The 27,042-nt window shown below is 43.5% G+C and overlaps 1 protein-coding gene across 1 annotated transcript in view; it reads left to right on the top strand.

Annotated features, from left to right (window-relative positions):
- Positions 1–25,808, top strand: part of LOC138969465 (trichohyalin-like) — a 102,673-nt gene extending 76,865 nt beyond the window's left edge. The window contains exons 9-13 of the mRNA XM_070342259.1: positions 7,700–7,932; positions 13,689–17,156; positions 20,379–20,775; positions 24,433–24,492; positions 24,948–25,808. Of these exons, the coding sequence (XP_070198360.1) occupies positions 7,700–7,932; positions 13,689–17,156; positions 20,379–20,775; positions 24,433–24,492; positions 24,948–25,057 (4,268 nt within the window). The 3' untranslated portion in view covers positions 25,058–25,808. The remainder of the gene's footprint in view (positions 1–7,699; positions 7,933–13,688; positions 17,157–20,378; positions 20,776–24,432; positions 24,493–24,947) is intronic.
- The last annotated feature ends 1,234 nt before the right edge of the window (positions 25,809–27,042 follow it).

Genomic DNA, 27,042 nt, shown 5'->3' with positions numbered 1-27,042 from the left:
CGAGCAAGGTGTTTCTAGCGTGTGTCAAGTTTGTCGGGGACAAACACTCTTTCAAGAGACGGGTCTCTTATGGTAAATGATTTACTATGTTGTATATTATTGAAGCTTGAATACATAGCTGGAATGTAATGTAAGTGTATACAAAATGCACTAAATTCTAGTGTGAAGTTTTGAGAGAATTCTTGTTGTGATTGTGTTATGGTTTTTGTTGGTAAATTCTTGAACATAATTGCTGAACGCATTTATGTTATGTTTAAGACAGTGATACTATGTATGGTAGTGTCAGTGGTGGATTAAGTGATTCATGGATGAAGTATAGTTTGGATATTGACTGTGGACGGAATGTGAATGTAGAATGAACGAGAGAGATGTTACATGACTTTAGTTTAGGAAGAGGAAATGGTTTAAGAGAATGTGTATTAAGACTTGGGTTAATTCTTTAGGAGTTTCCATGACGAGGGTTCATGATGCGTGAGCGAGGGACGGACCTCACACGGAAGAGGCGTGACGATGTGGAGAGAGAGACCACATGGGCGCAGATGGCTGGACGGAGGAGTCTCCATCATCACCGGTCGTAGAGACGACGGTTATTTTCGTTAATGGCGAAAGTGTTTCTCGGGGAGAAACGTGAAAGGTGAAAGAGTTTCTCGGGGAGAAAGGTGAAGGGTGCATGTTGGCATCTAAAAGGAGAGTTAATGGGAATTCATCGTCTACGTTGTTTCAGCGGCACAAGGAGGTGTAAATGACGACATATAGTGAGCCGTGATACGAACTCGTGAGTGTCTGTCAACACTTTACCTTGTGCAGTAACTAATTATTGAAACAATGTCTTTATCATTAATCACATGTGTGGAGTGATTGTAAAGAGAGTGTATGAACGGTGTGGACGAGAAGATGATTGGTATTGATGTTTTCTTTATGTGAAGAATTGTGTTATATACTGTTCAAAAAAAGAAACACATAGTACCGGCCCCCGTAGCGCAGTGGTTAGCGCATCGGGCTGCGGGCCGGGAGGTCGTGGGTTCGAATCCCATCAGGGTCATGTGGGTTTTTCGGGCTACGGTCGGCTCCTACCCAGAGTGGAAGTGCTATGGTTCCTATGGGAAGGCTGGAATCACACAGCCGAGTGTCATTCACTTAACGAATGCGACTTTGAGGGTGCTCAGGTTCTGTTTACCTGACCAACACCGCAGGTGCGGCAGTTCTCGGGCCTGGTTGACACCAGGATATATTATGACAGTAAGCGTAGAGTGCTGCCCTGTCACGTAGTCTCAAACCAAATTGGAAATCCATAGCATCATCATTATAATCATCCTCATCTCATTAATCATCCAAAATTATAAAATGTCCTTGCTCTTGTGGCCCTTCATGCCCGGAGCTCTCATGGTGACCTTGGTCTCATTGTTCCTGTTCCATCCTTCCCTGAATAGTACTTCTGCTGTCAGTCTTCAACGTGTGACGTTCTGGGGGGTCGACGGAGGGACGTGGTGGCGGTCTGCTCTCTGGAGGGGACGCTCACTTAGTCTGGCTCCGCGACTTAGCAGTCAATGTCGTTAGTAGGGGGCATAGTAGGTAGTGGGCTGAGTCCGTTAGCGCGGGACAGACCCACTACTGAACACCGTCGAAGTGACTCAGCAGAAGTGCAGTGTCAACTTCCGAGGGTAGCCTACCGCAACGACCCGACATCCCTCCCTCGAGCGTCTGTAAAATCGACAGGTCTGGCAGCGGAACGAAATTCAGATGTGGATGGAGCAGCGAGTGCAGGGACGGGGCGGCGTGAGAGAATACCGGAACAAGGAACAGGTGTGAGGACAAAAAAAAAAAAAAAAAAAAAAAAAAAAAAAAAAAAAAAAAAGAAACGCAAAGTTGCTACTTGCCAAATTTGTTTTATTTTTCGAAAAAATTAACAGAAAATCCAATATTTAGATTATTTGTTTGAAATTTGGTATGTACACAGTTGAATGCACATACAGTTCATTTGCATCTTCAAATCAATCAGTCAATCAATACGATTGGGTGCCGAGGCTGTCAAGTCAGTAGGGAGTGTGACTGCCTTGAGCAGCAACAACTGCCCGGCACCTTCTGGGCATGGACTGGATCAGATGCCGGATATCTTGCTGTGGGATGGTGTCCCACTCCTCCTGAAGTGCCTGCAATAGATCGCGGTGATTTGCCGGCGCTTCTTCTCGCCTGCGCACACGTCTGTCCAATTCATCCCAGAGGTGTTCTATCGGGTTCATGTCTGGCGACATGGATGGCCAGGGAAGCACCTGGACATGGTGGTCGGTGAGGAACTGGGTGGTGAGTCGTGCTGTGTGCGGGCGAGCGTTGTCCTGCTGGAATATGGCATCCTGGTCAGCCAGAAGAGGAAGGGCGTGTGGGCGCAGAATTTCCTCCACGTATCGCTGGGCAGTTATGCGCCCTTGGACGTGCACCAGGGTGCTCCTTCCAGCGGTATTGATCGCCCCCCACACCATGACGCCTCCACCACCAAGAACGGGTGCCTCATCCACACAGTTGGGCGCGTAACGTTCGTTTACTCTCCGGTAGACCCTCCTCCGACTATCATGTCGCTGGAGCAGGAAGTAGGACTCGTCGCTGAACCACACGTGTCTCCAGTGATTCCGGACGGTCCAGCGAAGGTGCTGGTTGCCCCACTGCACTCGGTTCTGGCGATGGCGGCGAGTGAGGACAGCTCCTCTGTGAGGTCTGCGAGCTCTCAAACCAGCTTCATGCAGGCGGTTCCGCACGGTCTGGTCCGATAATCGGTGTGGCCCGGGGAGAGCCTGGACAGACGATGAGGCCGACAGGAAACGATTCCGGAGGTGGCGGAGCCGTATGAAGCGGTCGTGAGCAGCAGTTGTCGCCCTTGGTCTTCCCGCTCGTGGCAAGTCAGCAACGGAGCCAGTGGCTTGAAACCTGACCCACAGTCTACTGATGGTGCTCTGGGACACGTGGAAGTGCCTGGCGATTGCACTTTGACTTTGGCCTGCTTGTAAACGACCCAATGCAATTTGGCGGTCTTCTCTGCTCAATCGGGCCATCTTTCGTCGCTGAATTGTCGTCTGATTTCTTTGTGGCGAACAATCCGCTTTTATGGGTTTTGGAAGACATGGTGAGAGCTCAATATTCCCCGAGTTTCACGAGATTACACTGAAGCATGACGAGTGGTCATGCCAAATGAGCAATTTTGACATTGTAGCCACTGATAACGCATGCGTCACGTGCAGAGCTCACTTGTGGCAATGGACGAAAGGTCGACGACCAGATAAACATTTTCTGCAGTTTGGTGGATATCCTTGTAGCCATATAACTAAATTAACCAAATATTACAAGCTATGCGTTTCTTTTTTTGAACAGTATATTTTGTGAGGAAATAATAAGTCTGCATCCTCCCAAAATTCTGTGTTTGGAGTGTTTTAGTGTGAAGGTTGAATAGGCAGTGAAATAAGATAGGGCAGAACACGTATACAGGAAAGTAAATTCACACTACAATCCACTTCATGACAATGTGAAAGGCCCGGATCCTGTCTTTAACTGCCGTATGCAAGTCACAGATTGCCTAAGGCTGGTTATGATATACTAGGTCCTTCAAATAACTCCAAAGGTAACAATGTGGAGGGCTTAAATCGGGTTAGTTTGGCTGCCGCTTAATTTCAAATTTTGTACTGTTAAGTCGATCCCCGAATTTGGAATATATTTCGAAAGAGCACAAAAGTCAAACCAATTTGATACTTAAGGGACATGTCATGCATAAGCTGCAAGTAATGCACACTAAATATTAAATAATTCAATCGAAAGATGTAGAAGTAATTAGAATGTGTGTGGGTTGCATTTTTGGGGCGACACCCTGTATCAAAGCCTCTAACTGCCGTCTGTACAGATAATAAAATTAATACTAGGACAGTAGATGATTAAAGGGTAAGGTACTCCGGTCTTGGCCTGGCACGTTGATACAAGCTCCTGGGGGTGAATGATACTTTCCTGAGCGAATTTGTGTAGTTTGCTTCGCAAGTAATGGACAGTGAAATTCTAGAGTTGGGTTCACACAAATAATGACTTTTGGTTAAAAGTAAGAGGTGGCACGGAATTTTGTTCCAAAATCGTTCTATGACGTGTTTTGGGTTCTCAGCATTTTCAAGTATTTTAAACATCCTAGAATCGCTGTATGATGCTTATTTTGTCAATTTCATGCTTATTTATACGATTAATTGGTGAGTAATTAGAATTTATTTGTCCGTCTGTATGGCCAGCCGGCCGGCCGTCCACGAACAAAACCTTAACGTTGAGGTTATCTCTAATGTTTTTCAAGCTACACCTCTGAAACTTTGCACACTTTTAGGGTTTGATAATCACACGAAGTGACCCCGGTTGGTTGACCCTCGTCAAATGTTGGGGTCACAGCGGGGTCATGTTCGTTTCATAAAAACTTAACGTTGAGGTAAGCTCGGATGTTTTCGAAACTAGAGCTTTGAAACCGTGCACACTTTTAGGGTTTGATAATCTCCCGACTTGACCTTAGTTTAATTGGTCCTCGTCAAGTTTTGGGGTCACAGGGGATCATGTTCGATTGATAATAACTTAACATTGACGTTATTTCAGGCGTTTTTGAAGCTAGAGCTTTGAAACTTTTAACACTTTAAGGGTTTGATAATCTGCCAACATGACCCTAGGGGTCATGTTCGTAAAAACTTTACATTGATATTTTCAAAGTTATTTTGGAGCAACAATCCTGCAAATTTCACACAAATGTAGGTAAGGTGTTGATAATCAGCAGACATGACAAAAATGGGGTTTGTTTTCATCAAATGTTAGAGTCACAGCATGGAAATGTTTGCTTGAGAAGATTTTCACTACTGAATTACCCACTGGGCTATCAAGAAAATAAGTCTTGAGGTCATTAAGCTATGATGTCATTGTTTGATTTGGTCACAGCTTAGTGCCTGGGTTTTGTTAAGTCTTGTCTAGACTTTTGGTGATGACATCATATTATGATGTCATAGTGTCAGAAATTAGGTCACGCGAGTGTCTGAGTACACATATTTTGTCTGGGCTAACCAAAGCTCAATTTGGTCAAGAAAGTTAGTAATTATTATAAGTCTTGTTTAAATAAATAAAAACTTTTTTTCACAATTGTATGGATGTTGAGTATTTCAGGCTAGTGATGGTGGTGAGAATGAGGTTGGGGGTTATGCAAGTTTGAATATGAGAAATATGGTTGGGTTGAATAACTAAATAATACAGGTCAGTCGGACTTGTAAGTTGAACATAATTTTATGAAGCTGGAACAGGGTTTTTTATGGGGGGGGGGGGGGGGGGGTCAAAGGTAGTGGAATCACGCGTGTTGTAATGCTATGTTTCTATTTAAATTATTGTAACGTGTATTACCAATATGGCTGGACATAGCATAATTAGGTGACGATTTCGTTGGCTAAAATTAGGTCAATTTCTCAATTTGCATGAAGCTATTTCCTGGCGCATCCGTTTGATTTCAACTAAAAAATGACACAAATATGCCAAGCAGAGTCCCCACAATCACATAATAAAAACAAGAGGCGAAGCCTTCAAGGCTCACGTAAGAAATCGACAAACAGTAACACAAACTCAATCACTCCGTCACACACACACACACACACACACACACACACACACACACACACACACACACACACACACACACACACACACACACACACACACACACACACACACACACACACACACACACACACACACACACACACACACACACACACACACACACACACACACACCACACACACACACACACACACACACACACACACACACACACACACACACACACACACACACACACACACACAGTAAGCATAGGTGAAACTGTGCAAGAAAGCGAGACCCTGGATCTGCCAAGTAGTCTCGGCCCGCTCACAATAACAATGACCGAGACTTTCAGTAATTCCTTTGCGTGACGTCTAACCCTCTTACGTCATAATGTGACGTCTTCAAATAGTTTCTATCACACACGTCAAACACTTTTGACCGAGACTGACGTAATCCATAGACTCGGAAATGTTAAAGTTTCTATCACACACACACACACACACACACACACACACACACGCACGCACGCACGCACGCACAGACAGACAAAGTTTATCATCGCATAGGCTACACTTACGTGAGCCAATGAAAACAATTGAATGTGACATTTCTGGACAGATCTGCAAAACGTAGCATTAACCCCTTTTTTAAAATGGTAACAGAAGCTCTGTTTTAAAGTATTCATCATCTGCCATGTCTGAAAATTAATTGAAGTGTATCTTCAGGAAGTTTAAAATTAGAAGAAAAGTCTAGTGAAATCACTTGCATTAGGAAGTAACCGTGCGTGCGTATGTATGTTAGTTTGTGCGTGTATGTGTATCGGACAGAAACCCCATTCAACTACCCAAACCTCGTTAAGAATCTTAAATATCATTATTTTCAAAATTCAAAAGTTTTGAAAACTCAGAAATTAAGTGACGAAATAATATCGACAGGCAAGGAACTCTGCAAAGGAGCATTTTCCGTGGCGTGTTTTACTGCAAACAGAAACGACGTATTCGACTAGCAAAATGTCTCACGTATTTTCAAAAACTCAGAAATGAAGTAGTGCAACATGAGGTTGAAACTAGCGCTTAGACATGAGGTTGAAACTAGCGCTCAGAGTTCAGAGATCAACCGATAAAACAATATTGGCTCGTATACATGTGTCTCCCCCATAAAGTTTTGACTATGTGTATGTTTCGTGGGAGGTCAGCTTTTACCTTTGTATTCTGGAGTTCAAGGGAAACTACTTGTCGTTATTCCTTCTATGAACAACAAAGACGTGTCACACTTGTTTCAGCACATTCTGAAATTATTGCAGAAAAAATATTAGCAAAATATTAATGAAGTTGATTTTCGGAGACAATCGCTGTCGGATGCGTTTAAGCTCAAAATCCAAACATCTGTATAAGTTTGCCTGCCAAGAGGTGTCAATGTGCAGCTACTTATACCGAGCTAGTTGCTTTTTTGTTTCGAGAACTCAGGGGGGTATATCCCGCAGTGGGGCACTGCGGTTATGAAATTAAAGGCCCCTCCTGTTTTTGGAACCGCAGGAGCTTTCTAGTTTGCTGTTAGGTAGATTTTTGGTTCCTCTTTCCTGTCATGCTCTCTTTTTCTTCATGAATTCTTTTCTTTTTTTCTGCCTTCTTGCTCATTCACCTGTATTTTTTCCAAAAATCTCTTCTCTTGCCGCTTGTCTCGCGATTCATGTATAGTTTAATCTGTTAGTGTTCTGATGTAAGTCCAGCAGTAGATAGGTTAAGCCTATTTTAACATACTGGAAACTGGTAATCTTCCAGTAGGTATTAATTTAGTTTTACTAAAGCCTGCTGGGACACAAGTAATGGGTTAGTGCATTTGTAAACAGGAATCGCTTGACAAGTGGCCCCCTTCATCCCCCCCTTCCTCGTCCTGATATGGCTCTGCGTAGTCGGCTGGACGTTAAGCAACAAATAAACAAACAAAAAATCAGGGGGGTATTGAAAATGAAGCCAAAGTTTATGTCAACATTATCTCTTGTCACCACGACATGCCTCAGTTTAAACACACTTCATTGATCTGCAATGTTTGATACCTTTCAACAGGTTTCTTGGATTTAGGACACTATTCTTTAACATTTTAATTGTTTCAGGTAAGGAGGGCAAACAAAACCAAATACTATTCTCCCTGGTGACCGGTATCAATGTGGTAGTGCACCAGCAGCAAAAAGCCAGACAAAATCGAGAAAGAAAAAAGGCCGCATTACAGGATGTGAAAGAAGACACAAAAGGCAAAAAGGCCGCATTAGAGGATGTGAAAGAAGACACAAAAGGCAAAAAGGCCGCATTAGAGGATGTGAAAGAAGAGGACACAAAAGGCAAAGAGGTACGTTTAGTCAGTCATTTTGTTGCCAAGATTATCAAGTCTCGGAGGAAGAGGAGACAAAAAGACGAACCTTGAAAATACCTCGATTGTTTAACCTTTAGTAGACGCACAATAGTGCACCTTAAGGGGATACTAGTGTATTTAAATCCCTGGTCATATTCGATTCACATTGTGTGCATAGGTTCCTTCAAGCAATATGCATACACTCGATGACAAGTACTTTACTTACAGAGCCACCCTTTCGATTCCTCATCGAAACCAGCTCTTCAAAACTAACTCTGTACATATGTTTCGACTTTTTGTTTGTTTCAAACCTCCCCTTAGCAACCACGATTCCTGTCATTCTTTTTCTATCTCATCGAAGCGCGAGATGCACCCAAAAGACATGTACATACACCCTTCTCTTGGCTATTCTACTGTTTTCAGTTCTGCTAGGAAATATCACTTAGTTTAAGTTTGTACAGAGCCAGAGTTGGGTGCTTTTATGGAAGGGCAGTGGTTCTTTGTCGCAAATTGTCATTTTTGTGTAAAAATACTGTACTACCATTTTTGATCCTGTTGTTCTGTAAAGGTTCCAACCGTGTCACGCTATCGTTGTGTACTTTCTTATTTTTTGCCAGCTTTCTTTGTGCTAAGAAACGTGGAACTGAACGTCTTGTTAGCAGAAATATTTATGATAAAGATATTAAGAATAATTAAGTAGATAAACTGTTTGCCCGGACATCACTTTATTTAGCCGGTGATGTTGAGAAAAATCCAGGCCCAGATGAAAATAAGGTTACTGTGGTACACATTAACGTTAGAAGCTTAAGGAATAAAATTTATTTGTTACAACCTGAAGTTCAGCAGCATGATATTTTAACACTTTCTGAGACATGGTTGTCACCTGCAGATGATAATTCCTCTTTAAGTATACCTAATTTTAATCCTCCTGTACGCCTCGACCGCCCAGGTGATCCTCATGGAGGCGTGGCCATTTACGTTAAGAATTATTTATACTGTAAACCCCGACCTGATCTCCAAGTTGATGGTCTTGAAGCAGTCTGGATTGAGACAAAGTTGGGCCACGAAGGCATTTTGATTGGCTCATTCTATCGCCCACCCAATGCAAATATTCATTATTGGGATTTAATTTATGAAAATTTAATGCGAGTGAATAACCAGTTTTTGAGATTTGTGATTTTGGGCGATTTCAACGTCGACATCTTGAACTCTCCCTCGCGGAACTTTTTGAATATTTTACATGCGCACCAGCTCTGTCAACTTGTGAATACGCCGACACATGTAGCAGTCACCACAAGTACATGTATCGACCTCATTATTACCCAGACTCCTCAGTTGGTTAAATCTGTGAATGTTTTGCCACCTATTTGTAGTGACCACAGTGTACCACAAGCTGTTTTAGACAGAAGTGTGGACAAAAATATTTCCTATAAAAGAACAATTTTTAATTATAGTAAACGTAATGTTGATGGTTTCTGTGCAGCACTTTCTCATGTTAACTGGCAAGAAATTTTGATGAAGGAGGTGTTTGATGAAAGTGTTAATATTTTTTCTGCAGTGTTTATGGATATAGCAAAACAGTTTATGCCAGTAAAAGAAGTTACGATACGCCCTAAAGACGCACCCTTGATAACACCTGAAATCCTAATGTTAATTGACCAACGTGACCAGATTCACTTGAAAGCCAAAACAAGCAAGCAGCCAGAAGACTGGTTGAACTATCGCCAGGCACGTAACCTTATTACAACAAAGAAAAGAGAACGTATTATTGAATTTTATTCCGAATTAGATGTTAAAGTTTCTGATCCAACGCAGTTTGGTAGCAAAGACTGGTGGAAACGGGTGAAGTCATTTATGAAGAAGAAAGGTTTATGTGAAGATGAAATTCCACCTATCTGTGACGACGGCAAAGTTTACGAATTAAGCCAAGACAAAGCCAACGCCTTTAATAATTTCTTTATAAAAAATTCCACTGTCGAAGACCCAGACGATGAAGTCCCTCAAGTCCCGTTGTTAGATCGCGAATTTTGTGATATTGTTTTGTCAGTTAATGAGGTAAAAGATGTGATTAGAAACCTTGATAAAAGAAAAGCCATTGGTCCCGATTTGATTCACAACAGACTTCTCATAGCAGCATTAGATGTTATTTTGGAGCCACTGACGTATATCTTCAACAGGAGTCTGAGGGAAGGAGTTTATCCTAACATGTGAAAAACAGCTAATGTTACGCCTATTTACAAGACAGGTCCTGCAGACGCTTGTAATAATTATCATCCGATTTCCTTGTTGAGCTGTGTTGGCAAAGTCTTGGAGCGATGTATTCACAGCCAATTATATAACTTTTTACAATCCAACAACATTCTCACACCTACACAGTCCGGTTTTATACCCGGCGACTCGACGATCTGTCAACTTGTCTCCATATATAATGACTTGTGTTCAAACTACAACAACGGTTTAACAACACAGGCGGTATTTTTTGATGTGTCAAAAGCTTTTGATAAAATTTGGCACAAAGGATTATTGGTAAAACTGGAGTCGATTGGTGTTCGAGGCCGACTATTGTCATGGTTTCGTAGCTATTTAACAAACCGTGTTCAATCAGTTGTTGTTAAAGGTGCCAAGTCAGAGTTAAAAGGTTTACAAGCAGGCGTTCCTCAGGGTTCAGTGTTAGGCCCCTAGTTATTTTTGATTTATATAAATGATATTGTAAATGATATTGAGTCTGTTATCAAACTGTTTGCTGATGATACTAGTTTGTCACTTTCATTAAATGACCCGATACGACGTGCCGAAATTCTTAATTCAAACCTTGATAAAATTAGTAGTTGGGCAGCACGTTGGAAAGTTACATTTAGTGAAACCAAAACTAAACTGCTGAATATAAAACGTGATTTAAACCAAAATGATCCTCTATTTTTTAATGGAAATCTCTGGAAGACATACCAGAACACAAGCATCTTGGCATTGTTTTGCAAAACGATTGTAAATGGGACGCTCAAATTAGAAATATTTTGAAAAAGACCACTTTGTTGATTAACTGTTTAAGATATTATAAGTATAAGTTATGCAGAAATAGTTTGGAAATAATGTATAAATCTTTTATTTTGCCACATTTCGATTACGCTGATGTGTTATGGGACAATTGTACCGAAGCCTTGTCAAAAACACTTGAAAAATTACACCTTGAAGCATTACGTGTTATAATTGGCGGTGTGCGGGGAACAAGTCATGATAAGATTTACAAAGAAAGTGGTTTTTGTAGTTTAAAGGAACGCCGAAAACGACATAAATTAATTTTATTTCACAAAATGGTTCATGGTAAATGTCCACAATATTTAATTAACCTCTTGCCACCACTAGTCTCTTCACTAAATCCCTACCACAGAAGACGACCATTCGAAAGATTCGTACCAGCACATAGGACAGACATATTCCGAACATCCTTCATTCCATTCTCAACAGTTTTATGGAATAATTTGCCTGATGTGATTAAAACAACAAATTCAATAAGTGAGTTTAAGCATTATTTACAAAGTCCTGATCATAGTGTACCAGCTTATTATTATTTTGGAAAACGACAGACAGAAGTTCAACACTGCAGAATGCGTTTAAATATTAGTAACCTTAATTCAGACTTGTGTAAACGCCATCTAAAAGATAACGCACAGTGTGTTTGCGGTGATCCAAATGAAACAGCCGAACATTATTTATTAAACTGCACTTTGTATGCAGATGCTCGTCTGACAACAATCAATTCGTTGGCTGTTCACTTCAGACGCGTAGAAATATTATTAAAAGGTAGCGAGCAATATTCTATTCGTAATAACATATTGATATTTGAGTCTGTCCAATCGTTTATTGTTAAATCTGGTCGACTGATTTGATGGATGTGTTCACGCATTGATAGTGTATATGTGTGTGGGCAGGCGTATGTGTACCTCCACACTGCCTCTCTCTGTGTTATCGTATTTGATTACATAAGCAGCGTATAAGTAATGATTATTATCGTTTGTCTCGTATTTTATATGTTAACGAATTACTGCCTTCCATAAAACAAATTGTTACATTTACTTGAATTTACATGTTGCATGTCTTAGACTTGATGCTCTCTTCCTATGCGCTTTCGTCCTAGTCTCTCCTTGTGGTTGTTAGTACTTTCTTCCCCCTCCCCCTCCCTTTTCTTTTTTCTCTACTGTAGATTCTTTTGTTCCTATTTAGTTCCCCATCCCCATTCTTTCAATTTGTTCTTCTGGTTTATTGTTGTTATGTCCACCATTACGAAAATGTGTGTAATTTAGTATTGTTCTGGTCACGTGATATAAGCATTTGCTTGAGTGCGTGTTCTAGCTGTGTGTTTCGAACTGTTCATGCGAAGAAATTCTGAATAAAATTTTGTTTAAACCAAGCAATATGCAGACATCCCTGAAAAGAAAAGGGGAGGTGTTTAAAGTTCAATGATTTTTATCTGGGAGTAGACGGATATCATATTGTCTAAAGCACTTTGGTTTTGAATGTGATGGTCATTTACATTCTTGGCCTTACATATGATAATACATTATCAGATATGATAATACATTATCAGATATGATAATACATTATCAGATGTTTGGTGGCTTGTTGACAGATCAGCTTTGTTGTTGGTCTGAGGGGACTATGTCGTAGTTTGTTTCATATTTATCGACCAAGGCCGAAGGCCGCGGTTGATAAATATGTGACAAAGGCGATATGCTCCCCGAGGACCAACAAAAAAGCTGGTCTGTCAACAAGCCACCAAAAAAAACCGCATAAAAAGGCGAAAATAAAGGCAGAATTCATCTCCTATTTTGTGCATAGCTTTCTCTAGTAACCACTGTGTTTCTCTGAGTCAAAATATGAAAGAATATCACAATGAACTTGGTAAAAACCTACCAGTAACAAGAACAAATGGTATCAAAGTCTCACAGACGTTACAGTACAGTGATAATTCAGTGACGCACTTTGTGCATAACAAAATGACGACAAACGAACACAAATCACATGGTTGGATGTTTTCATTGAAAAGCTAAGAACTGTCAAAGAAAGAAGTAAATACACAAATCTTTTCATCGCTACAAAAAGTGTTTATACCCCAAAAGTCACTAACGTGGCCCCATGTTTGGGTAGAAAACGTTTTGAATATATCTCAGAAAATATGATCATTGAATATCTCAAAAACTAATCACAATGTAGTATAAGGCTTCTTCAGCAACTCTGACTAATTTTCTAAACCAAAACAAGGAAAACTAGCACAAGCGATGACATTCTTAAAAGTTACATGTACCATAAAATGACTTGAAGCGTCCCCAAATAGCTTGAAAAATAAAGTGGCGGCATGTAAGGGGAGTGAATAATAGGCGACCAAATTATGCTATGAGTAAATATAAACATCTCGTATGGCACATGTAGGATAACAAAAAACACGCCATTTTGAATTTCAGGCTCAGGTGAGCATTGTTTGTGCTGTTTGTGGGATCTCTTCCAGCTTCCGGTACAAAATCCGTACACAGAGTGACTGTGACATATAAACACACACAATCACCCGAGCATGCAAAATCACACACGCGCTCACACACATACCCACCACCCAGCCCCCCACCCCACCCAGCACACACATTTCTCTGACCATAAAACGAAGTGGCGTATTTCTCCTGTTGTACATTTTTCAGAGGAATAAAATGTGATTTTTGTATGAGAATCTTTTACATCTTCACGGCGTATTTCTGATTTTGTAGGAGGAGGAGGAGGAGAAGAAGAACAAGGAGGGGGAGAAGAAGGGACAACATATGAGGAATAACAATGCGAAGCGGAAGCATTCCAAGAACGCGGAGGCGGAAAGGAAGGGCAAGGAGGGGGAGAAGAAAAATAAGGAGGAGGAGAAGAACAAGGAAGAGAAGAAGAAGAACAGGGAAGAGGAGAAGAAGAAGGAAGAAAAGAATACCAAAGAGGAGGAGAAGAAAAACAAGGAAGAGGAGAAGAAGAAGGAAGAAAAGAATACCAAAGAGGAGGAGAAGAAAAACAAGGAAGAGGAGAAGAAGAAGGAAGAAAAGAATACCAAGGAGGAGAAGAAGAAGAACAGGGAAGAGGAGAAGAAGAAGGAAGAAAAGAATACCAAGGAGGAGGAGAAGAAAAACAAGGAAGAGGAGAAGAAGAAGGAAGAAAAGAATACCAAAGAGGAGGAGAAGAAAAACAAGGAAGAGGAGAAGAAGAAGGAAGAAAAGAATACCAAGGAGGAGGAGAAGAAAAACAAGGAAGAGGAGAAGAAGAACAAGGAAGAAAAGAATACCAAGGAGGAGGAGAAGAAAAACAAGGAAGAGGAGAAGAAGAACAAGGAAGAAGGTAAGAAGAATAAGAAGACCCTCACCTTCTCAAAGACCCCCAAAGAGATAGAGAAGTTTGGGCAACTGCAGCAAGACGAGGCTGAGCGAGCGCTTTCCCCATCCAAGGACAAGGGGGATAAGAAGACGAAGGTCATTCCATTCTCCAAGAAGCCGAATGCAGGCATCTTTCCGCCGGTGCGCGTGATGCCCGGTGTGAGCTTCGTTTTGAGGAACTGCAAAGATCCCTGGTCTCCTGGCTGCCAGGGTCTGGAGTTCGCCTTCAAACGCCTGAACGAGCTCGAGCCTTTGGAAAAAGATGCGGTCGAAGGCATGGACGGGTTTATGCCTGTGTTTGATGACGCAGGGCGAGTGCTCAGATATATTCCCCAGCCGAGAAGGTCAGGCGGGAAGAGGGAGAGGCGCCAGGGCTCTCCTACAGCGAGGATAAAAAAGTTTAGATATAGGCCAAACCCAAGCGAACGAAGCAGCAACTGGCTAGGAGAAACCTGGGATGCCATGTTAAAGAGAGAGGCGAAGGAGAAAAAAAAAAGAGAACGAGAATACAGAGAGGAGAATAAAAGAAGGATGAGAGAAGGAAGCGAAGAAGAGAGCAGCTGGAAAGGGAAAAGCCCGGATTTCTCGCCCAGGAAGGAGCAAGGAGTAAGGGGCCGAGGATTCAAAGACAAGGCATTTCGGGAGTACCCTCTACAGCCTTCACTGCCCACGGAGAATGAAAGGAAGACGACAGTAGAAACAGCAAGAGAGAGCAGATGGAGAGGGGAAAGCCAGGATTCCCGATCCAGGAAGGAGACGGCGCAAGGAGGAAGGGATCGAGAATACAGAGACAAGGCACAACGGGAGGACTCTCCACCGCAAAGGAATAATGAAAGGAAGAGGACAGTAGGAAGCAAAGGAGAGAGCAGCTCGAACGGGACAAGCCAGGATTCCCGATCCAGGAAGGAGACGGCGCAAGGAGGAAGGGAACGAGAATACAGAGACAAGGCACAACGGGAGGACTCTCCACCGCAAAGGAATAATGAAAGGAAGAGGACAGTAGGAAGCAAAGGAGAGAGCAGCTCGAAAGGGACAAGCCAGGATTCCCGATCCAGGAAGGAGACGGCGCAAGGAGGAAGGGAACGAGAATACAGAGACAAGGCACAACGGGAGGACTCTCCACCGCAAAGGAATAATGAAAGGAAGAGGACAGTAGGAAGCAAAAGAGAGAGCAGCTCGAACGGGACAAGCCAGGATTCCCGATCCAGGAAGGAGACGGCGCAAGGAGGAAGGGAACGAGAATACAGAGACAAGGCACAACGGGAGGACTCTCCACCGCAAAGGAATAATGAAAGGAAGAGGACAGTAGGAAACAAAGGAGAGAGCAGCTCGAAAGGGACAAGCCAGGATTCCCGATCCAGGAAGGAGACGGCGCAAGGAGGAAGGGAACGAGAATACAGAGACAAGGCACAACGGGAGGACTCTCCACCGCAAAGGAATAATGAAAGGAAGAGGACAGTAGGAAGCAAAGGAGAGAGCAGCTCGAAAGGGACAAGCCAGGATTCCCGATCCAGGAAGGAGACGGCGCAAGGAGGAAGGGAACGAGAATACAGAGACAAGGCACAACGGGAGGACTCTCCACCGCAAAGGAATAATGAAAGGAAGAGGACAGTAGGAAGCAAAGGAGAGAGCAGCTCGAAAGGGACAAGCCAGGATTCCCGATCCAGAAGGGGGAAAACGCAAGGAGTAAGGGAACGAGAATACAGAGACAACGCACAACGGGTAGACTCTCCACCGCATCGAGATAATGAAAGGAAGAGGACAGAAGGAAGCAAAGGAGAGAGTAGCGGGAGAGGGGAAAGCCAAGATTCCCGACCCAGGAAGGAGAAGGCACAAGGAGGAAGGGAACGCGAATACGGAGACAAGGCACAACGGGCGGATTCTCCCAGGAATAATGAAAGGAAGAAGACAAAAGGAAGCAAAGGAGAGAGTAGCGGGAGAGGGGAAAGCCAGGATTACCGACCCAGGAAGGAGAAGGCACAAGGAGGAAGGGAACGCGAATACGGAGACAAGGCACAACGGGCGGATTCTCCCAGGTATAATGAAAGGAAGAAGACAAAAGGAAGCAAAGGAGACAGTAGCGGGAGAGGGGAAAGCCAGGATTCCCGACCCAGGAAGGAGAAGGCGCAAGGAGGAAGGGAACGAGAACACAGAGACAAGGCACAACGGGCGGATACTCCCAGGAAAAATGAAAGGAAGAGGAAAGAAGGCAGAGCAGGATGGAGCAGCGGGAGAAAGAAAAGCCAGAATTCCTCGCCTTGGAAGGAGAAGGGCAAAGAAGGAAGGGGTGGACTGGAGAGCACCAAGAGGCAGAAAGACCCGAAGGAGAAGAAGCCCAAAAAGGAAAAAGAAGCGAACAAAGAAAGATCGAACAAGGACAAAGGACCAAAAAAGGACATGGGAGATCGGGTTTTCAACCGAGAGAAAACAGATTCCAAGGAGAAAACCCCGAGGAAGGAAAAAACAAGCAAAACCCCAATAGGGGTTAAGGGCCAAACACTTCCCAAGATGAACAAGAAACTGAACGAGAAAATAAAATCCATCGAGAAAGCAAGGAGAGATCATCGGTTAAAAGAGAAACAGGAGAAAAAGAAGACGGAAAAATATGTAAAGGGGAAGAAGGGAAAGAAGAGCAAATTTGCTGACAACAAAGCCTTCCCCACCCATGGACACAAAGAGAAAGGTTACCCTCCCCGCCGACTACCCCCCATCTCGAAGGGTGGAGAGAGGGAAGAGGAGCCAGTGAAAGAGATGTCTGGCGAGGAGCTTGCAAAAATGACGCTCAACCAGAAGGACATCCACAGCATCTTGGAGTACAGCAATGTCAAGGTAAGAACAACAAGAAATTCCTCCGAGGTAGGAAAAACACCCCCGTCAAAAGGAAATAACCTTCTCAGTTGGTGGCAGTGACTGAGTGAGAATGGTTATTTCCCTTTGACCATTAAGATGTCCCTCTATAAGTCCTTGTATAATTTTAATCCACCAATAACTCCCTAACCGTGTGTTTGACTGGTCCCAATTTTTGTAAGGACCGTCTCAAGAATGTATAGAACCTGTTCACCAAGTTTGGTGACGATCGGTCCGTTCATTCTTGAGATCTATATGCGAACACAAACAAACAAACACATGGACCGAATCCTACCTATACACACCCCTATACCGGGGGGTGTAACAAAACATGTTTCGTTCTTCTTCAGCGGTCGATGTAAAAGGGTGTACAAGATTAAGTGCTAAGCATTACACATATCACAGATCACAGAACGAACGAAAGATAAGAAAGCGCTGTAAATCTAGACAACAACTGTTAGTGCGAATTATGTAAGACCAGGTTTTTCACCTACAGTTGCTGCTTTTTGTCTCACGGAGACGAGGGGGGGGGGGGGGGGTAATCGGTGACTCTTCGTACTGAGCAGTGTCCGGCCGTCCGCCCGTCCGTGGACAAAAACTTAACGTTGAGGTTATCTCGGATGCTTTTCGAGCTAGAACTTAGAAGCTTTGCACACTTCCATGGATTGATTCTCTCCCGACGTGACAGTAGTTTGGTTTACCCTCGTTACATTTTGGGGTCCCAGCGGTTTCGATTCATAAAAACTTAACATCGACGTTATCTCATGCGTTTTTAAAGCTAGAGCTTTGAAATGTTGCACACTTAATAATAATAATACGAGAATTTATATCGCGCACATATCTCACCACAAGGCGACTCAATGCGCACAGTACGAAATATGAGAGAGCCCTGAAATGCGGCCGCTCGGCGCAGAAGGGACAGCACTCTATATTTCGGGGGAAGCATGCTGGGTATTTTCGTGTTTCTATTACCCACCGAACTCTGACATGGATTACAGGATCTTTTCTGTGCGCACTTGGTCTTGTGCTTGCGTGTACACACGACGGGGGTTAAGTCACCAGCAGGTCTGCACATAAGTTGACCTGGAAGATCGACAAAATGTCCAATTTTAACCCACCAGGCGGCAGCGACCGGGATTCGAACACACGACCTTCCGATTAGGAGGCCGACGTCTTACCACCACGCCACTGCGCCCGAGGGTTTGATGATCTGCCGACATTGTCCTAGTTTGGTTGACCCTTGTCAAATTTTGCGGTCACAGCGGGGTCATGTTTATAAAAATGTTAAGGATTTTTTCTCATCTATTTTGGCAGCAAAAGCCTGCAAATTTTACAAAATTGTGGGTGTTGATTACATTACCAAACGTGGCTTTTTTCGACGCATTTTGGAGTCACAGCATGAAAATGTTTGCTGCAGAAATTTTCACCACTGAAAATATCCACTTACTGACCTAGCTACATGTATCAAGAAAATAAGTCTTGACCGAATCAAGCTATGATGGCATTGGTCACAGCTTTGTGTCTGTTTTTTTTAGTCTTGGCTAGACTTCTGGTGATGACATCATACTATGATGTCATAGTGTCAAAAATAAGGTCATGCAAGTGTCTGCATGAGTACACATAATATTAATGATATTTTGTCCTAGCCAGCCAAAAATCAATTTGGTCCAGAAAATTATGTAGAGGTTACATGCCGAGTCTCACCGATTTTTAAGAATAATATTCGAAGTTAGCAGATCATGAAAAATGACTTTTTTGTTGGTTATTGATCTGTATAATTTGTTAACGATTGACTAAATGTTTTTATATCGCTTCGCGTGACTTGTTCTTCTTCACTGCGGCTGCGCAGGTTATTGTCCTAGGTCATGGCCAAAGTTAAGGCCTACTGAGCAATATCGCACTAGATTTGCTTACTAGAATAACAGACAAGGAAGGAAGGTCATGGGATATTAATTATTATGGTTCTTGTAGAAAAAAGGTATTTTTTACTTCCCCTTGTTTCTTGGATCTTGCCATCAGCGCTCTGCCTCACTTGGTCATACAGTGGAACCTGTCCTCGAGACCACCTCTCCATAAAGACCACCTGCCCATTAAGACCACCCTTAAGGTTCCCCGACGGTTTTTACGACTATAAATCACCTGTCTAAAGAGACCACCTGTCTAAAGAGACCTCTTTTGCTCAGTCTTTTTAGACAGGTTCGACTGTATATGCCGGATAAATAGCTACAGCATGTTTTGCCGTCATAACACAAAATCTACGGTCCTGATAGCATGACGAAGGCTAGTAGGTCTAGAAATACCACTTAAAAACAGCTTCCAAAATTGCATGATGTATAACTAAAGTTGGTGTCTAACATGTACCTCATATTTTCCTCTTTTTGATGCATTATTGAACATATAGCTCACATTGCTGGCATTCAAAGACTTCTTGAAAATTGTTGCCGTCAGAAACCACAATATTGCATTCAAAGCTGTTTTATTGATATGATATGCACCCAAACACACACTTCGAGTAATAGAGACGTTGAATAGCTAATGCTTTGTGCACCTTGTGATTTTGGTGGCTCTGCATGTAAAAATGACGGGGAAAGTTAAATTCAAAGTTATGTAGTTTGAAAACATATGGCTACGACACGCATAACTTGCATGTTACAGCTTTCATTACATTTATCTAAGTTATATTTCTAGACATTCTAGCCTTCTTCATGTACGTTATATAGACCGTAGCTTTTGTTTTATGACTGCAAAACACGCTGTGGCTATTTATCCGGCGTGTCATACATCTCACAGAATTATTGTCGGAAGGCACGGTCGACTGATTGGTTTAGTTCTAGTCCTTTGAGCTTGTTTCTCTTTTGTAATTCATGTTTTTACACAGACAAAGTGTGTCAATGGTGATGTTAAACAAAAAAGGTAGAGACCCTTGACTGCCGCAGAAATGTAGTTTAAAAATTCATTGACAAAAATCATTTCATGCATGGTAAAACAATTACACCAAACCAGAGAAAATGGTCACAAGGGGAGGCAATTATCTTGCTGCAATTCAAAGGGTAATATACAGCGGTTGCCGTTTTCCTTGTCAGAGTATTGATGTTTTCATGATAGCAACAAAAATAAGTAGTGTATACGTATCGCGGCAGTCAATGGGTTAGATGTCGGTACCTTGCAACAGCTTCCTTGACTTGTGTCCATGCCTCCTTCCAGCTCGACAAGTTACTGGGGCCAGGCGTCACCCAGAAGGCGCTGGGTCCCCTGAAGGGAGCCATCCAGCTCAATGAAGCGGAACAGTCAGTCAGCCGTTGCGCGGAGCAGGTGAGCGCCATGGTGTCACGCCTCAACGACCAATGGAGGTGCCGAGCGGTTGGATGCAAGTGTTACTTGGGCAATGAGGAAGGCAGATGCAGAAGGGATTGCGCTTGCTCGACCAAGGAGCCTGGGAGGGACAAAGGGGACGAAGAGAACCTGAGGGACAGAGGGGGTGGAGATCACACGAGCCAAGGGGAGGGACAGCGCCTGATCAAGGAACAGGTGCTGCGGAGGATGTACGAAGAGAGACTCAGGCTGTCTATACAGTCCTCTGCCCTGTACATCTTGAAGACAGGTGGGTGACTAGAGTGGAATTGGGAAGTGTCTGGGTCTGGGTCTGGGTCTGGGTCTGTGCGTGACTGTATGTGTGTGTGTGTGTGTGTGTGTATGTGTGTGTCTTTAGTGTGTGTATGTGAAGTGAGTGTGCGTGTCTTTAGTGTGTGTGTGTGTGTGTGTGTGTGTAGAGAGAGAGGGAGAGAGAGAGAGTGACCGGAGGCTGTTCAAAGAGATGCATTGTCCGCACATTCCTCTGCCTTGTTGATGGCCGCAGGAGCGGCCATCTACTCTAATGGGTTGGGAGAGGTGACATGACTCGTGTGTTACCGTTCTCACGAGATCAGTTACTTTTTGATGGCCGCTGCCATGGGAAGGTGACATTGAGGAGCACGTGACCTATCGCCACTGGCGGCTTCCATTTTGTTGAAACCAACTTTGTCATCTGTGCTGTTCCGGAAATGAGCTGCGCTTTTTTGGAATTCAAACAGTATCATGTCACTGTTGTCCAATTTGCGCTGTTTCGGAAATGAGCTGCACCCCGTCTGTCTGTTTATAGCAACACACACTGTCTGTCACGTACACTCCGTGCAACTCTCTCCGTCTCTCCCTCGCTCTGCCTTAGTGTCTGTGTGTGTATCTAGCTGTCTCTCTCTCAATCTCTTTCTCTCTCTTTGTCTCTCTCTCGATCTCATGCGCTCTCTCTCTCTCGAGTCATTTTCTCTTACCCGGTGTTCATTTATCTGTTTCTCCGTCTCGAGTCTCTCTCTGTCTATCTGTCTGTCTCTCTCTCTTTCTCTGTCTCTCTCTCTCTCTCTGTATGTATGTCTTTGTCTGTGTCTCCCTCTGAGTCTCTCCGCCTCTATCTTTCTATGTCTGTCTATGTGTGTGTCTCTCTCTCTCTCTCTCTCTCTCTCTCTCTCTCTCTCTCTCTCTCTCTCTCTCTCTCTCTCTCTCTCTCTCTCTCTCTCTCTCATCCGACTCCTGGCACACAGGTCAAAAGAGGTGTCAGTCTTGTGTTAACTTGAGTGCAGGTGTACCCAGCAGGAGGGGGGTGATTCGGGTCAGAAGTGGGGTAAGCACTTTGGTCTTCAGTCTTTGGGTTCTTGCTTTCAGTGGAGAAGATGCCAACACGAAATTGCACTATGCTCTACTATTTATTGTCCTTGTCTATCGGACACGAAGAAGGGAAGCTACAATCGCCCCAGGCCGAGTCACAGAGTTGACATGATCAGTACACAGCTTCACGGTGTGTCATGTTATACATACCAGCTGATGGTTGAGTCCAAAACTAGTGCGGTGGCTAATGACAGGTGCCGTGTATAAACTCATTCATTGAGGAGATTAGCAAAGCCATATATACTCTTTGTTTCCTGAGCCTGGACCATTGAGACGGTTACCTCATAGATCTGTTCATTCTTCAGTTTGTCGGTGTCAAAAGTTAGCTGGAAGATCTCTGGATATAATTGAAGAGGAGTAGACTAAGTCTTCCTTTTCGAAAATGTGTACTCTGCCTTGCAGATTAGAAGTTTGTGCTGTCGGGGCTGGGTAAAGGGAGGGGAAGGGGGGGGGGAGTGGGTAAGAGAGGGGTAAGAGAGACAAAAGAGGAAACTGGACAGGGAAAAGTCACTGCCTGAAGCATTCAATAAAGCCAGAAAAAAAGAAATTACGACATGCAGGTTTTCAATTAATATTTTTGCAAAGTATCTGCACAAGCACGTGTGCCTCTGTGAGTATGTTCGTGGCTGCTTTCATGGGGTGCCTGTATCCTCAGGAATTTGAGGATTTCTTTTATCTCTCTTTTTTTGACACCGTTGATTTAACGTCATTTTTACAGGACAGGTTTTTTTCCCTTTCAGTTATAAGTTGTAGTAGTTTGACCTTATTGTTTTAGGACAAGTAGAGCTCGTTCACCAGAAGCAAAGACTCACTCAGTCCGTCAGTGTGTCAGAGTGTGTGTGATGGGGGGTGGGGGACCTCTCCCGTGACCGGCCACCTGCAATGTACGGACAGGTTTGCACTGGCCCTAGGATGTCCGTTCACGAGAGGGACTGCTGTAGCAGTAAAACTAGTGTGATACATAAGTAATCAATTTATCCACTTGACTATATTCACAACAGGGACTTATCACTCTTCTTTGCATGTTTTTATGCCTACGTATTTTCAAATACTCTGCAACACATGTAACCCAAATACAACATGTGCCCGAACAATACCGCTTCTTTTATGAAAACATTGCTTCGGCCATGTTGATTTTAATCAACCAATTTTCTTGTACATCTTGAAGACAGGTTGGCGTGGGTGTGGGTGGAGTGGCATTGAGGAGGTTGTGTGTGTGTGTGTGTGTGATGGGATTGAGGAGGTTGTGTGTGTGTGTGTGATGGGATTGAGGAGGTTATGTGTGTGTGTGTGTGTGATGGGATTGAGGAGGTTGTGTGTGTGTGTGTGTGTGATGGGATTGAGGAGGTTGTGTGTGTGTGTGCGATGGGATTGAGGAGGTTGTGTGTGTGTGTGTGTGTGTGTGATGGGATTGAGGAGGTTGTGTGTGTGTGTGTGTGTGATGGGATTGAGGAGGTTGTGTGTGTGTGTGTGTGATGGGATTGAGGAGGTTGTGTGTGTGTGTGCGATGGGATTGAGGAGGTTGTGTGTGTGTGTGTGTGTGTGTGTGCGATGGGATTGAGGAGGTTGTGTGTGTGTGTGTGTGTGTGATGGGATTGAGGAGGTTGTGTGTGTGTGTGTGTGATGGGATTGAGGAGGTTGTGTGTGTGTCTGTGATGGGATTGAGGAGGTTGTGTGTGTGTGTGTGTGTGATGGGATTGAGGAGGTTGTGTGTGTGTGTGATGGGATTGAGGATGTTGTGTGTGTGTGTGTGATGGGATTGAGGAGGTTGTGTGTGTGTGTGTGTGTGTGTGTGTGTGTGTGTGTGATGGGATTGAGGAGGTTGTGTGTGTGTGTGTGTGTGTGTGTCATGGGATTGAGGAGGTTGTGTGTGTGTGTGATGGGATTGAGGAGGTTGTGTGTGTGTGTGTGTGATGGGATTGAGGAGGTTGTGTGTGTGTGTGTGATGGGATTGAGGATGTTGTGTGTGTGTGTGTGATGGGATTGAGGAGGTTGTGTGTGTGTGTGTGTGATGGGATTGAGGAGGTTGTGTGTGTGTGATGGGATTGAGGAGGTTGTGTGTGTGTGTGTGTGTGATGGGAGTTGAGGAGGTTGTGTGTGTGTGTGTGATGGGATTGAGGAGGTTGTGTGTGTGTGTGTGATGGGATTGAGGAGGTTGTGTGTGTGTGTGTGTGTGTGTTTGTGTGTGTGTGTGTGTGTGTGTGTGATGGGATTGAGGAGGTTGAGTGTGTGTGTGTGTGTGTGTGTGTGTGTGTGTGTGATGGGATTGACGAGGTTGTGTGTGTGTGTGTGTGTGTGTGTGTGTGTGTGTGTGTGTGCGATGGGATTGAGAAGGTTGTGTGTGTGTTTGTGTGTGTGTGTGTGTGGGTGTGTGGGTGACGTGAGTGCTCTATACAGTATAGTGTTAATGAAGAAAGGGAGAGTATGGTTTTGTGTGTCAGGTCTGTCAAGGGGGGGGGGGGGGGGTTATTGTGTGATCCATCCTGGAAAGTGCTTTGTGCGACTTTTTTTGATTTCGTATATCATTCGTTTGTGTGTCTTTGTGTCTGGCATTCTGCAGAGAACTCTGAGAGGGAACGCGAGCGATGGAGCGCGAGAACCAGGATGATGGTTTTCGGCAGTAAGTTTCAATGTATTATACGTCTTTGAGTTTCTTTATTTTGCATTGTCTTTTTTGTGATTCTTGTTATCTACATGTGTGTGTGTGTGTGTGTGTGTGTGTGTGTGTGTGTGTGTGTGTGTGTGTGTGTGTGTGTGTGTGTATGTATGTGTGTGTGTGTGTGTTGTTGCTGTTTTTGTGTTTAACCTGTTTTGTCTTTGTCACAATGTTTTATAGCTGCGTGTGTGTGTCAATCTATGAATGTAAGATTGTGTTTGTCTGTATGAGAATGCTGTTCCCTTCTCGCCACCCCATATCTCTCTCTCTCTCTCTCTCTCTCTCTCTCTCTCTCTCTCTCTCTCTCTCTCTCTCTCTCTCCAGTCTCTCTCTCTCTTTCACTCCATGGGCGAGGGCTGGATGGAAAAAAACACATTATAGCTTCTGTTCTTTATAACTTTTATTGTTCGTGTGCTTAGACCAAGGCAAGAAGGTGACAGCTCGTGTGACCACGCCAGAAATGAGGGAGGCTCACAAACAAGACAGACCAAAAAGGAAGAAACATTCAAAGAATTCAGAAATGCAGTGATGATGCCTTTCGACGAACGATGACTGTGACGGACGAATGCTATTGTTTCAGTGCTTTCTTTAACCTCTTGACTACCACAATACGTATCTGATACATTTTTTGCTATGACAAAACAAAAATATATTGTCTCTTGAATTGCAACAAGATGATTAACTCGCCGGGAGACCATTGTCTCAACTTCAAGGCACAGTAAGCCTCCCGTAAACCATCACTGATACTGTCAGGCTTTTACACACACACCCTTTCATTTAAACACTCACCGCTTGAGAACATCCTAGGTGCCCTCCGTAAAGAGCGAGCAATTTTCAAAGAACTTCATTTTTGCGTGGTTTATCTTACCCCTGTGCCATCGTGAACCCTTGTGATCCAGTTTCCTTTTTACATTTAGTCAAGTTTTGACTAAATGTTTTAATATAGGTGTTATTTAGTATACATATAATTTAAACACTTGTTTTACTGTGCCTGTGGCTGGTGGGTACCACCAGTCACAACCCCTCGGTCTGCATGCTTTTTATGGTGCATTTATGTCTTAAATTGTGAGCTGATGTCAGGTATGTTTGACCATAGACCATTTATCCTGGACCACCAACTAGCTCTCTCTCCGCGAGTCTTTCTCTCTATTACGAGGTAGCGGCCTCTCGCATTTTGAAACCTACGCTTACAAGAAATTCTCTACACAGAGTCCAGAGTCTTCGGAGTTGTCAGCGTTTGGAAACTTGATAGTCTGCTACCGACGGTGGAAAGTTCTTGACCGCAGCATGGCAGGTCAAAATAACACACTGGGACCGAAGCCGCGGTGGAGCTTAATTGATACCGACATGGTTACTGCACAAACGGCTAGCTAAGCCCCTCCTCCTACTGCCACGTGCGAAGACTGCGATGGCGCGTGCTAGGACTGCGCCTAGACTGTTTCAGAAATCAGGGGGATGTCATATCCGGTGTCGATTGTAAACATGGACGAAGTTGCCGAGGTAAGTTCTGAAAATGCTAAAATAAACTCAGCAAAAGTGCATATGGAACATGTTTTTTGATGAGTTTTGTTAAGTTTAGTTTGGAGTTTTGGAAAATCCAGTTCATTGTCACCTCCCATTGTCACAAATAACTGGAGCGTGCTTTCTTTTCACTGTCTTCGACTCGCTGGCCTTTCAAACCGGACGCGACGCGCCCCTGAAAGTCGAGCGTCGTAACAAGGGTCACGTGACGAGTTGGCGGTCCAGGCTATTTGGTCTATGGTTTGACTGACCTGTAATTTTTGTCCCTATGAAATTAGAAAACTTGCCTTCGGTTTTTGACACCAAAAAGGAACTTTTTGTCACATGAATTTTATGGTTGTGATGGTGCGGTGTGTGTGTGTGTGGGTCTGTATGTGTGTATGGGTGTGTGTGTGTGTGAGTGTGTGTGGGTGTGATTCAGTGGCGTGTGTGTGAGCGTGCTTGGTTGCGTAAAAGTACTAGTTTAAAAGGGGGAATCGAGACGAGGGTCGTGGTGTGTGTGTGTGTGTCTGTGTGTGTGTGTGTGTGTGTGTAGAGCGATTCAGAGTAAACTACTGAACCGATCTTTATGAAATTTTACATGAGAGTTCCTGGGTAGGATATCCCCAGACGTTTTTTTCTGTTTTTTTAGATAAATGTCTGATGACGTCATGTCCGGCTTTTTGTAAAAGTTGAGGCGGAACTGTCACACTCTCATTTTTCAATCAAATTGATTGAAATTTTGGCCAAGCAATCTTCGACGGACGAAGGCCTGACTTTGGTATTGCATTTCATATTGTAGGTATGTTACAAAAAAATTCAAAATCTTCATTTAACATTTTGATCTATATCACTTGAAAGAGCAGAAAATCAGCATTCCAATGGTATCTATAACTTTGAGATTGGATAAGTGTAACCCGAGTTATGAATTTTTAAAGTATTAAAATTCGTAATAGAGGCAAAGAGGATAAATTGAAACCATTTTTGACATTTTTCAGCTAAAATTAACTGTAA

Source organism: Littorina saxatilis, linkage group LG1, assembly GCF_037325665.1.
Source record: "Littorina saxatilis isolate snail1 linkage group LG1, US_GU_Lsax_2.0, whole genome shotgun sequence".
Taxonomy (NCBI): Eukaryota; Metazoa; Mollusca; class Gastropoda; order Littorinimorpha; family Littorinidae; genus Littorina; species Littorina saxatilis.
This window is presented reverse-complemented; position numbering and strand designations above follow the sequence as displayed.